Genomic DNA, 12785 nt, shown 5'->3' with positions numbered 1-12785 from the left:
ACGGGGTGGCTGTCTAATTTAGTCAATGCTATCTAATGTAGTCAATAAAATACAAATAAGACTATCAAAACTGAAACCTTAGCAATGTTTGGAAAAAGGCATCTTGGAAGAACTAAGAGCTGAAGTTTTAGGGTCCAGAATAATAATAAATAATAATGGACAGGTAATGTTCAAAATGTTAATATTTTATAAATTTGCTTTAATATTTTATAAATTGCTTTAATATTTAATAAATTTGCTTTAATATTTTATAAATTTGCTTAGATATTTTATGAATTTGCTGCAATATTTTGAGCAGATGTGCAGTTTGTCATTTGCCTGCTCTGCGGGTAAACAGATGATCACATTGTGGCTCTTATCTGCATCTCTCATCTCCTTTAATTTATTTATTACATAAATATATTGACTTTTTCCCATGATGAAATTCAAGGCATCAGGCATATATAGGGCTCCCAGGTGGTCTATGGAGAGACTGACCAGGCTCAGATCAGCTTAACTTTAGCAAGGTTGCTGTATCATGTGTCTCCATCCCAAAGCCAGAAGAGGCAGCTAAGCTAGCCTATCAATGGATGGTATTAAATCAAATTCATTTATTTTATTTACTATCATGGCTATACATTCTCTGACTCCCAGGGTATTTGGGGGGCAGAGGTGAGTGAGAGAAGTAGACAACTGGCAATCAAAACGATATGGCAATGGTGCTATGGCAGATACGTCAGCAGACTTTGCAAAACTAGTTGCATAGATTAATTTCTTGTCCCTTTTACATTGGCAGAGTCCACCAGTGGCACTAGCTATACTGTAATTAAATAACAGCAACAGTAGCACAGAAAGGTCATGTATAGATAGCCACATTTCAGAGATGTGACCCGCATACATTCACATGATAGTATTACTTCCAATAATTACTAACAAATTATGGGAATATAGGAAGTTGCTTTTTCCATGTGGCATGGACCTGCCTTCGCTGTCATGTCTATGGATCAAGGTGTCATTGTCGGATGAGGCCTACAACAATCAGGAGAAAGTTTATTCCTTTGGTCCAAAAACGTAATTGCCTATACGCAGCTAAAGTGGCTCTCTCAAGGTTGGTGCAGATTTGATGGGGCCATTCTATTAAACACACTTAAAAGATTGGTAGTGAGCTGTGTGGGGTTGTGTGCTCCTTTGGTGGGTTCCTTCCCCGCCTCTGGACAAATCCTACTCTCCCTTGACCATGATTAAATTACATGTTGGCACTATCAACCACGGATGAGGCCAATGAGCTTCCATTTAACTTTGTTTCTTAACCAGGATTTGAAGCCGATTAATAATGGGCTGCTGGACCACAGACCATCATCGTTCTCCCCTGATTCTTTTACCAAACCCTTTCCACATTTAATGCCTTTAGAGACAGTTCATAGCAATACTTTGGGGGTTCTGACCCTCCGCAATCTAGGCTGACTTATTCCAGTCTGTGTTGACTGTATAATGGCCACTTCATTTTATCATAAAGCTTTATTATCATATTCTGCATACTGTATAAAGATCAGAAAGCCATTGCTATATATATTACCTGTGTTTTCACTTTATAATTACAGGGTTCAGCATCCCCTTCAGGAAGCCAGCAGGGTCGTCCGGTAAGCATTTTAACACACACACAATTGATACTGTAATTACGGGCTTCAATTGGCAAACGCTTGTGTAGTTATAGATAGACAAGTTCAGAATATGAAAGCCTATTGGTTTGTTTTTGCAAATATAGGGCTCATCATCCTCTGGAGGCAGCCAGCCTGGTGCACAGGTAAGCATTCTCTCCTTACCATGCTTGGTAATTGCATACATTCAGCTACAAGCCAGCTGAACACGTACCTGAATCTGTAAGAAAACGGACCCCGTGCAAACGGGGCGGCTGTCTAATTTAGTCAATGCTATCTAATGTAGTCAATAAAATACAAATAAGACTATCAAAACTGAAACCTTAGCAATGTTTGGGAAAAGGCATCTTGGAAGAACTAAGAGCTGAAGTTTTAGGGTCCAGAATAATAATAAATAATAATGGACAGGTAATGTTCAAAATGTTAATATTTTATAAATTTGCTTTACTATTTTACAAATTGCTTTAATATTTTATAAATTTGCTTCAATATTTTATAAATTTGCTTAGATATTTTATGAATTTGCTGCAATATTTTAGAGCAGATGTGCAGTTTGTCATTTGCCTGCTCTGCGGGTAAACAGATGATCACATTGTGGCTCTTATCTGCATCTCTCATCTCCTTTAATTTATTTATTACATAAATATATTGACTTTTTCCCATGATGAAATTCAAGGCATCAGGCATATATAGGGCTCCCAGGTGGTCTATGGAGAGACTGACCAGGCTCAGATCAGCTTAACTTTAGCAAGGTTGCTGTATCATGTGTCTCCATCCCAAAGCCAGAAGAGGCAGCTAAGCTAGCCTATCAATGGACGGTATTAAATCAAATTCATTTCTTTTATTTACTATCATGGCTATACATTCTCTGACTCCCAGGGTATTTGGGGGGCAGAGGTGAGTGAGAGAAGTAGACAACTGGCAATCAAAACGATATGGCAATGGTGCTATGGCAGATACGTCAGCAGACTTTGCAAAACTAGTTGCATAGATTAATTTCTTGTCCCTTTTACATTGGCAGAGTCCACCAGTGGCACTAGCTATACTGTAATTAAATAACAGCAACAGTAGCACAGAAAGGTCATGTATAGATAGCCACATTTCAGAGATGTGACCCGCATACATTCACATGATAGTATTACTTCCAATAATTACTAACAAATTATGGGAATATAGGAAGTTGCTTTTTCCATGTGGCATGGACCTGCCTTCGCTGTCATGTCTATGGATCAAGGTGTCATTGTCGGATGAGGCCTACAACAATCAGGAGAAAGTTTATTTCTTTGGTCCAAAAACGTAATTGCCTATACGCAGCTAAAGTGGCTCTCTCAAGGTTGGTGCAGATTTGATGGGGCCATTCTATTAAACACACTTAAAAGATTGGTAGTGAGCTGTGTGGGGTTGTGTGCTCCTTTGGTGGGATCCTTCCCCGCCTCTGGACAAATCCTGCTCTCCCTTGACCATGATTAAATTACATGTTGGCACTATCAACCACGGATGAGACCAATGAGCTTCCATTTAACTTCGTTTCTTAACCAGGATTTGAAGCCGATTAATAATGGGCCGCTGGACCACAGACCATCATCGTTCTCCCCTGATTCCTTTACCAAACCCTTTCCACATTTAAAGCCTTTAGAGTCAGTTCATAGCAATACTTTGGGGGTTCTGACCCTCCGCAATCTAAGCTGACTTTTTCCAGTCTGTGTTGACTGTATAATGGCCACTTCATTTTATCATAAAGCTTTATTATCATATTCTGCATACTGTATAAAGATCAGAAAGTCATTGCTATATATATATTACCTGTGTTTTCACTTTATAATTACAGGGTTCAGCATCCCCTTCAGGAAGCCAGCAGGGTCGTCCGGTAAGCATTTTAACACACACACAATTGATACTGTAATTACTGGCTGCAATTGGCAAACTCTTGTGTAGTTATAGATAGACAAGTTCAGAATATGAAAGCCTATTGGTTTGTTTTTGCAAATATAGGGCTCATCATACTCTGGAGGCAGCCAGCCTGGTGCACAGGTAAGCATTCTCTCCTTACCATGCTTGGTAATTGCATACATTCAGCTACAAGCCAGCTGAACACGTACCTGAATCTGTAAGAAAATGGACCCCGTGCAAACGGGGTGGCTGTCTAATTTAGTCAATGCTATCTAATGTAGTCAATAAAATACAAATAAGACTATCAAAACTGAAACCTTAGCAATGTTTGGAAAAAGGCATCTTAGAAGAACTAAGAGCTGAAGTTTTAGGGTCCAGAATAATAATAAATAATAATTTTATTATTTATACCCCACCAATCTTGCTGGGTTTCCCCAGTCACTCTGGGTGGCTTACAACACATTAAAAACTGTAAAACATTAGACATTTAAAAATTCCCCGATACAGTGTTGCGTTTTGTGATTTTTAAAGTGTAAAAAATCATTGATCAATCTTAATTCACACAAAACTCCTCCATAAAAATGGCATTCTAGTAAGATCTCTAAAGAAATATAACAAGTGTTTTGTGTTTTCTTTTCAGCCTGGGTGTTTTTGTCCAGGTGGAATGACTGTAAGTACCCATTGCCTGCTGTATTCATTTTTATGTTTTGGAAGCTATATGAGATGGATGCATTATCTGTGTTTGTTTGTGAATGAACTACTTTCCAAAAATTCTGTTTTTTTGCAGCATGGGTGCAGCTAATTCTTTTCTGGTTGCCCACCTAATCTCTTGTGTGTAGCATGTCAATTATTAAATGCTTGAGGCTAGTCTGTTGTGGCATATATTTTAAACATATCTATATTACCCATAAAAGATATGAATAAATGGCATTATTTCTAAGTGCTTGTCCTTCCAACCCCACCCTTATGGTGGACAAGGAATAAACTTCAACCACATGAATTGCATTAAAAACCTGGCTTGTTTTTTCTTTACGGGGTTCTCAGTCAGGAAGTGGCCAGTATGGCGGCAGCCAAGGCGGCCAATATGGCGGTTGGCAAGGAAACCAATATGGCGGCAAAAATCAATATGGTGGTGGACGATACGGACAAGTAAGGAACAATTTTCAACAGAATTTACACTTAGGAGCTCTTGACATATTTTTGCTTTTCGAAAAGTAGCCTTGAAGCCCTTGATTTGGTTCAGGGCTATTTTGTGGGGTAACCAATTTCAGTGTGCCAATTTTGTGCGGCTAGGAGTCGTGGAGATTGGGAGGCACTCATATTGTGCCTGTATCCCTTTCAAATGGGGGAGAGGGGTTGCATTGAGAAACTTCTACAGAGGCAATGGATTATACCCTCTCCCCCAGTGCAAAAAGAGAAACCATCACAGGAGCTCCTGTCACAGTACTCCAACATCTTATTTAGTTTGGTCTATATATGGAGCCTTCTTTTTTTTTTACATGAGTGGTGGGTAAAATCAGAGCTTTCCTTTCCAGGATTGTACCAAAATGGTGGAAACCAAGGTAGCCAGCGTGGTGGTGGACAAGACAGAAATTTTCTCTACAGCATTAACAAATAAAATATTGGTGTTTGCAATATATATATTCTCATTTCTGTTTTGATTCTAGGGTTACCCCTATGGAAGTAGCCAATATGGTGGCGGACGGCTAGGCAACCAATATGGTGGATATGTAAGGACTGTTTAACAATGTATTTCTTATTTAAAAGTACCAATAAACTCTGTAGAACTAACTTCTCAGTAAATCAGCATGGAGCCATGCTAAATTGCTTTGTCCTCTCAATATAATATGGCAATGAGCTTTATGCTTTTCAGAGCTGGGTCAAAATTTCTCAGAAGACTTTTTTTTCTGAGGGAGTTTTGGAGATTTTTCTTTTTCTCACCTCAAAGGAAAATAAGGCAGCTTTCTCACAATACCCTTGCTATTTTTTGTCGCCACTGCCCTGTCCCCCTCACAGTGCCACAGAATTCTGCTAGGTCTTGCATGTTGATTGGAGGATTCAAAATGGCAGGCAGGATGTCAACACGATTGCTGCTCCTTCCAATGGCAGCAAAGAAAACAAAGCTGCCCGTCACTCCTAATCTTTCCCAGTTACAATGAAACTCAACAGGCCTAGCCAGTGGTTCATGAGAACCGAGTGTGAAACTGGGCAACACAAAAGGGTTTTATGCCAGATACATAGATATTCCTCAGCAGACAAAATAGGCATGGCAGTAGTTCTCTCAGGATAGAGAGTTTGAAAACCTGCTTAATTCATTTGTATTTCAAGCCTATGTCATCCTTATGAATTAGGCTTTCCCCCGCCCTTTCAAAATATGTGACTAAATACTTTTAAAACCAAAGAGTATTTACACACTGATGCTGAGAAGCGAGGGACAATCCTGTATCTGCTTATCTGGGAGTAAACTCCAGTGAACCCAATGGAGCTTTCTCCTGAGTACATTTCTAGGATGGTGCTGTAACCTCGGTTGGAATCAGTGGCCAATGTTCACAAGGAGGATCATAACTGAGTAGGTGATTTCTCCACCCCAGCCAGATAGTAGTGCATGTTTTCTAGAAATAATGGGTTTCTCATTTTTATAGGGTTCACCATACGGAAGTAGGCCATATGGTTCCAACAAGGTAAGCAACCTTTCTGCATTAGCTTTTAATCTTCTTCTTGGCTTGGGAAGCATTTCTAAAAGTATATATATATGACTTTGAAAGTATCAGCAAAGTTCCTAAATTGTCTGGGACTGTAATCAATTATGAAGCACTCGACCCAGTACTAAAACTGGTTTATTATCATGTGTTGGGATAGTTTCACAAGGTAACACAAATAGCCTAATATCTCTACACAAAAGTGTATATCTCTACACAAAAGTAAGCTTGACTGAATTCAGTGGGATTTACTTCCCACTGTAAGTGTGCTTAGAATTGCTGCCTAAAACACACTTTCATGGGAGTTGTTGGCCTTTAATTCAGCCAGACTTCTTCACAAATAAACAAGTATAGGAATGTGCCACAAGTCTGTGATCGTGTGTATTCTTAAAGAGTAAATTTTGTTAAACAATCCGCATGGTTGCAGTTTTCTACGTCCTTACAAAAGAAAGTGCCTTACTTCTGTGTAGGAATGATGCCAAACTCCTCCTTGGCAAAAATCTGTGCCACATCTTTGAAATCTGGAGGGAACTGTGTTTCAACAAGAAAGGGGCAATTCTGGGCTCCGGTAGGTCCCATCAGGAGCCAAAGGCTCCTAGGCTACACACAGGAAGACCTCTGCACCTTGAGGCCATATGAGGACTTACTATGAATGTGCCGAGGCCGAGTTGCTGAAATAATTTGCACCCATTTCCCCCCTACTGCAGGGTTTTCAGAGCCATCAGTCTCCTAACTCTGTAAGTACATTGATTTCAGAACTTTCAACTCCCTCCCCACTTCCTTATTTCTATTAAATGACAATGGCCATGTTCACAAGTAATACTGTGAACAATATTGGAATATCCTATATGGTATTGAGTCGGTGGCATAGACTAGAATGTGCACTGATCTTTTTGTGGAACTTTTGGTTGACTGCCATATCTGGGCTTGGGCTTCTTCTTCTTCTTCTTCTTCTTCTTCTTCTTCTTCTTCTTCTTCTTCTTCTTCTTCTTCTTCTTCTTCTTCTTCTTCTTCTTCTTCTTCTTCTTCTTCTTCTTCTTCTTCCACTGCTTTGACATGATGCACTGGAGTCTAAGGGACCATATACCCTTCTAGCGGAAGGGATTGAAAATAAAAAACGATGAGTGCCATAATGCCATTATAGAAGTCTCGTGTGTGTGCATTAGGAATACTGTGTGCTAGGATATTGCAGAGCTAGAAAAAGGTGCAGAAAACGACTACTGCCCAATGACCAAGCAGTTAAAGCACTTTCCTATGAGGAAAGGCTAAGGCTGCATTCTCAGACCTACTGACCTGAGAGTAAGCCTCACGGAACTTAATTGAGAGAAATCATGTATAGAACTGGCTGTAAAGCATCATGGGGCTTATTTGGATGGGATAAATATGACTGGGGTTGGACAGAGGGCTGAAAGGGGTTTCTACAACTATGCAGAAAGGGATTTTTTTCACCGCCTCACAATACTAGAAACTGATTCTAGAGTAATTATATATTTGTGTTCTTTTGCAGGGCCCTTCTGGGAAACAACCCATCTTCAGCCTGATACTTTGCAGTGTTCTGGCACCTCTGCTGTCTCTTATTCAGGGGGTGATCTAAACTTCTGAAGCCATACCAAATGAGGAAGACTGCCTTCTTCAACAGAATACTACTTTCTATACGAAACGATTGAGTCGAATTTATGGACTGATAAAACATTTATTCCTCCCCATCCCCATCCCTGGGTTAACAATGCAATAGGTCATGACACTGACTTGTCTTATCTCTTTATTTTCATAGCAGAGCTTCATATGCATCGTATGAAGCAGGGATATTAATTGCAAGAAATAAGATGTTTTATTTGCTTCTTGAGATGTAATGAATGCTTCCTCTGCATTTGCTCTAAACAGGATTCTATTCATTCTAAAGAATTTGGAGTTATAGGTGACAATCCATTTAGTAATAATAGCAATAATAATAATTTTATTATTTATACCCCGCCCATCTGGCTGGGTTTCCCCAGCCACCCTGGGCAGCTTACAGCACATAAAAAATTGTAAAACATTAGGGATTAAAAAATTCCCGATACAGAGTCGCCTACAATAGGCTAGACCAGGGGTTCCCAAACTAAGGCCCAGGGGCCGGATGCGGCCCAATCGCCTTCTAAATCCGGCCCACGGACGGTCCGGGAATCAGCATGTTTTTACATGAGTAGAATGTGTTCTTTTGTTTAAAATGCATCTCTGGGTTATTTGTGGGGCATAGGAATTCGTTCATATATTTTTTCAAAATATAGTCCGGCCCCCCACAAGGCCTGAGGGACAGTGGACCGGCCCCCTGCTGAAAAAGTTTGCTGACCCCTGGGCTAGACCTATTGTTATCAAAAGGATTAAACATATTTTAAAATGTTGGCTTGTGGTCCTAGAAGAGTGATAACTCCCACATGCCAAGACCCCTAAATGGATGTATAGAATGGTAATAATCCAAACCTTCAGCAATACACCGTAATTTTCAGAAAGTGACCCACAGTAAGATAGCAAGAGTGATTGTCCTCAGTGAATTTGTAGTAAACAGCCTAGAGATTACGAAAGAGAAACTATTCTTGCGGTGAATATCTCAACATTCCCTCTTCTTCATAAGCACAATTATGTTAGACCTTTATGATGCTTATAAGAGAATAAAGATAAGCTATATTCAATTTCAAATAGATGCATGGATTTAAATAACCAGGAACCACTCACAAGCTTGAGCATTCCTGTATTCATACAAATAGCTATGACATAAAGGCTTTTACTGATGGGGTGACCTTGTGTTGGATGCACAAATTAAAATTCCACAATATTTCTGTAAATCCCCTCTTGCCTAACTCGCCTTCCGAAGGCCAAGCAAAATGGCCACAATAAGATGCAGCAAAAGTTGATTGATTCTGTCCTGCTCAAAGCTAGCAATTGCATACTGTCCCAGCTTTTTGGTGGTGCCCTCTCTTCACTAGAGCTACAGTCCTTACTTGTGTGGCATCATCATCCTTACAAGAGGGTGGGAGACTGCTCAGGCTCCCATATCTCCAGCCAGCTCTGGTGGATCAACTCTAGCTCCTCCCTAAGTTACCAGTTGCCAGCGACCCTACAACTTAGTTATAATTTTTGTGTTTTAAAAGCAGCCCCATCCAGTGTGTAACTCAAAAGACTTGCCTTTCAAACACCTCTCAAGCAGGGAAGAGGACATACATGTTGAGAAGGGTTGATCTAAAATTACAAATGTTTGGGTTATGTTTTTTTTATTTAAAAAAAACACCCACCCCTACTTGTGGATTCCCCCCCCCCAAATGAACAGACTCCCAGAGAGAAATGTGATAGCATCACATACAGTATGTACCAGGTACACTAGTGATGATCTAAATTAAAAATGTTTATCACATTGCCTCTGGCCCAGTAATACAATGGGGTGTGTTGTTTTTTTCTGCAACAGCATGCTTTGTGTTTGCATATAACTTTTTTAAAGGTTTCAGAAATTTAAGACCACTTAAATTCCTGTCATCTTTAATATAGCATGTCCTTAAACTTAGAAACAGCATAGGCATTTTAAAATGGGCCTTTTGTTTGAATAGGATTAGGGCGACACAACATTATCCATAATTCAGTTAAAACAGACTGTTTGCAATTAAATTAGTGTGTCTATTATGCACACCTGGAGTCAGAATTCAGCAGTGCTTGAAGTGGGATCAAACCCTAACTCTAATGGGTTTTTTTTTATCCCACTTCAAGTACCTCAGATTATAAAAGTACAAAGAGTGTCTCAAAGTGTATGTTCGTAGGACCCCGCTTATTTTTATGGTTGTAAAGTTGTTTTAAATTGTTTTTCATATTGTGTTTTAATGCTGTAACCTGCCCTTGAGACCTTAGAGTGAAGGGCGGGAAATAATTTTAAAAATAAACAATAGTTTGGGCGTTGTTCAGGACATTCTAAGCAATACTACATGGCTATTGAAGTCCTTATTGTGATATCCCTAAAGCAGGAACCTCCATGACACTTTAGAAGCTAGAAAATACAAGGGAGAGGATTCAGATTGAGCCTAAACTCTATTAAAATTCTATGGACCTTTGCTAGTCAAATAATTAAGTGTCAGGAAAGGGTTTTTCAGTATCACTCTTAAGCCAGACATACTCAAAGTGGACCCTTTGGAATTGATGGACTCAAGTCACTTAAGTCCATTGTGATTTCAATGGATCTACTCTAAGTAACCATGGCTGCCCCCCTTAGTGTTCACATGTGCCTAATCCTTTAAAGCTTGCATCATTGTTTACATAGTTTGTGGCAAAAACACATTTTTTTCTCAAATAAGGCTTTTAGGATTCTGTTCAAAACCAATTGATAGATACAACTTTGAAAGGTCTTTTGGATGTAATATACTGTTCTTTGAATAGGTATTAAGTTGTTCTAATAAATTTATTATTGGTTTCATACGAACTGCCGTGCCTATGCAATTTGTTGTTCTATTTTCAGTAACTGTATTTGAGAGACTGAAAAAGCCAATTTATGTGGGTTTCATAAAGTTTATGCTTGGGAACATAAGCTAGATATCTTGGCTATATGTTGAAATGGGAATGTCTAAAGGTTTATTAAGGGAATGTAGTGTTTTAGGGAAACTAATGAAATCTGGTGCTTTCAGATAGTTGGAAGTAGACACCAAAGCAACATAGATGCAGCAAAGACTTCCCTCATGTTATATGCTTCTGAAATATAATTATTTATGTATTTCAGGACGTTGACATACATTATTCAACCTCCTCCACCCACCTCCTCTATTTTTTTTCTAATGTCAGTAGATATACCGTAATCAATTACACATCCCATATAATGAGCTAGTATATGTCTCTCTTGCAAGATGGGATAAGGGTAGGAAGGAATGATGAACATGTATCAAAGATATCCCTTTGCCAAAATGATCTATTATATGACAGACTGACGTTGTTTTGTATACACCACCAAATAAATAAATACTATAAATGTTTCAGTAGAATGGCTGAAATGCAGCTGGGGGAAAAGCTTTGAATAATTTCCTAAGACTAGAATACAATTTTAAGTCGTCATCAACAAATCCAATGTTTGAAATTTCATTAGGGAATTTTGTGGCCAGGCTAGTTCTATGCAAATGAACATTAAATTTAGGAATTTACAGGTGGTTGGCCGTAATATAGCTTCCATTGCTGAAAGCACTTATCAGCACCTTTCATCCGTGGGTCCAGAATTGGCCTCCACAGTCACTTACGGACTCACTGTTAAGACTGTGTTCATGGAAGACAATTTCACTCGGCTGTGAGTGATAGCCAAGGAAGAACCTGCATTCATAGCATCTCAGGACAAAGCCAGCCACATAGACTGCTTCAAAGATAAACCGTTTTAAAGAGGGCATTGTGCATTTCTGGTGACATAGAAAGGGGACCACACTGCAGCAAATATTACACTAACAGTCTATTGTGAGAAGAGGACCGTAGTGCCATGTATAAATACATATTTATATCCAATACCAGAGACGTACTGGTACATAACATTCTGTAAAGTCACACAGAAAAGAGACATAATGGAATTGGCATGGATACACAATTCTCTATTTGTGGCTGTGGCTCTATCATTGTCTTCACTTTTTACTTGCTACACCTGCCACTCCTAAATATTCTTCAGATACAGTGGTACCTCGGTTTAAGTACACAATTGGTTCCGGAAGTCTGTAGTTAACCTGAAGCGTACTTAAGCTGAAGCGAACTTTCCCACTGAAAGTAATGGAAAGTGGATTAATCCGTTCCAGACGGTCTGTGGAGTACTTAGGAAGTACTCAAACCGAAGCGTACTTAAACCAAGGTATGACTGTAATATGTGTTAAGGAAGAACTCTGGATTCTTGTTCCAGGAAGAGAAAATTCATAGCATTCTAAGAGAGTACAATGCTTCCTTTAAAAGAAGAGAAACATACCCATAGGCCTTATGAATCTGGAATTGCAAGCAATGAACAGGAAAAGCCAGTTTGACACCATAATGCCCAGGCTAGACTGACCTGCTTACATACTTTGACTTGCTTTACCAGAAAGAACATAAATTGTGTTAGGAACTTGCACAACGGCTCCTGAAAATGTCATTCGTAGTTACCAACCCCTGTGACACATGGTAGTTTCTAAAGACACAATGGAATCATAATGGGCACTCGCGGAGTTTTTATTAACATGCTTTCAGCTGTTTGCAGTTCAGCTTGACAGTTCGCCCATTGCTTTTGAATTTTCAGGCAAGGTATCAAAAGCAAATTTATGAAGCACTTGGTGGGCTGCCATTCATGGTGGGTGGGGTGCATTTTGCTTGAATGGTCACAGATATGCAGGTCTATCCTTTAGGTGATGGGAGGGCAAATGTTATTTGGAAGGGGGCCAAGGAAGACCCTCGCTACCTGCCGTCTCACAAATATTGTGAGCACAAAATTTAAATAATGTCCTTTACTGTTTGATATAAGAAAATACTGCTCCCTTTCCCTCTTATGGGGTATCTAAGATACCATATAGAGTCCTTAAGTAGGTTCTCTATTGGTAGGAGAAAAGAA

The 12785-nt window shown here is 39.4% G+C and overlaps 1 protein-coding gene across 1 annotated transcript in view; it reads left to right on the top strand.

The window, feature by feature from the left end:
* The window catches only part of LOC118088317 (uncharacterized), a 49361-nt gene extending 38694 nt beyond the window's left edge, over nucleotides 1–10667 (top strand). The window contains exons 56-65 of the mRNA XM_088673584.1: nucleotides 1581–1619; nucleotides 1745–1783; nucleotides 3466–3504; nucleotides 3630–3668; nucleotides 4168–4197; nucleotides 4572–4676; nucleotides 5195–5257; nucleotides 6170–6208; nucleotides 6934–6963; nucleotides 7734–10667. Of these exons, the coding sequence (XP_088529710.1) occupies nucleotides 1581–1619; nucleotides 1745–1783; nucleotides 3466–3504; nucleotides 3630–3668; nucleotides 4168–4197; nucleotides 4572–4676; nucleotides 5195–5257; nucleotides 6170–6208; nucleotides 6934–6963; nucleotides 7734–7820 (510 nt within the window). The 3' untranslated portion in view covers nucleotides 7821–10667. The remainder of the gene's footprint in view (nucleotides 1–1580; nucleotides 1620–1744; nucleotides 1784–3465; nucleotides 3505–3629; nucleotides 3669–4167; nucleotides 4198–4571; nucleotides 4677–5194; nucleotides 5258–6169; nucleotides 6209–6933; nucleotides 6964–7733) is intronic.
* Nucleotides 10668–12785: the final 2118 nt, after the last annotated feature.

Source organism: Zootoca vivipara, chromosome 7 (genome assembly GCF_965207765.1).
Source record: "Zootoca vivipara chromosome 7, rZooViv2.hap1.1, whole genome shotgun sequence".
Lineage (NCBI taxonomy): Eukaryota > Metazoa > Chordata > Lepidosauria > Squamata > Lacertidae > Zootoca > Zootoca vivipara.
Note: the sequence above shows the minus strand (reverse complement) of the source record. Positions and strands in the feature narration are given on the sequence as shown.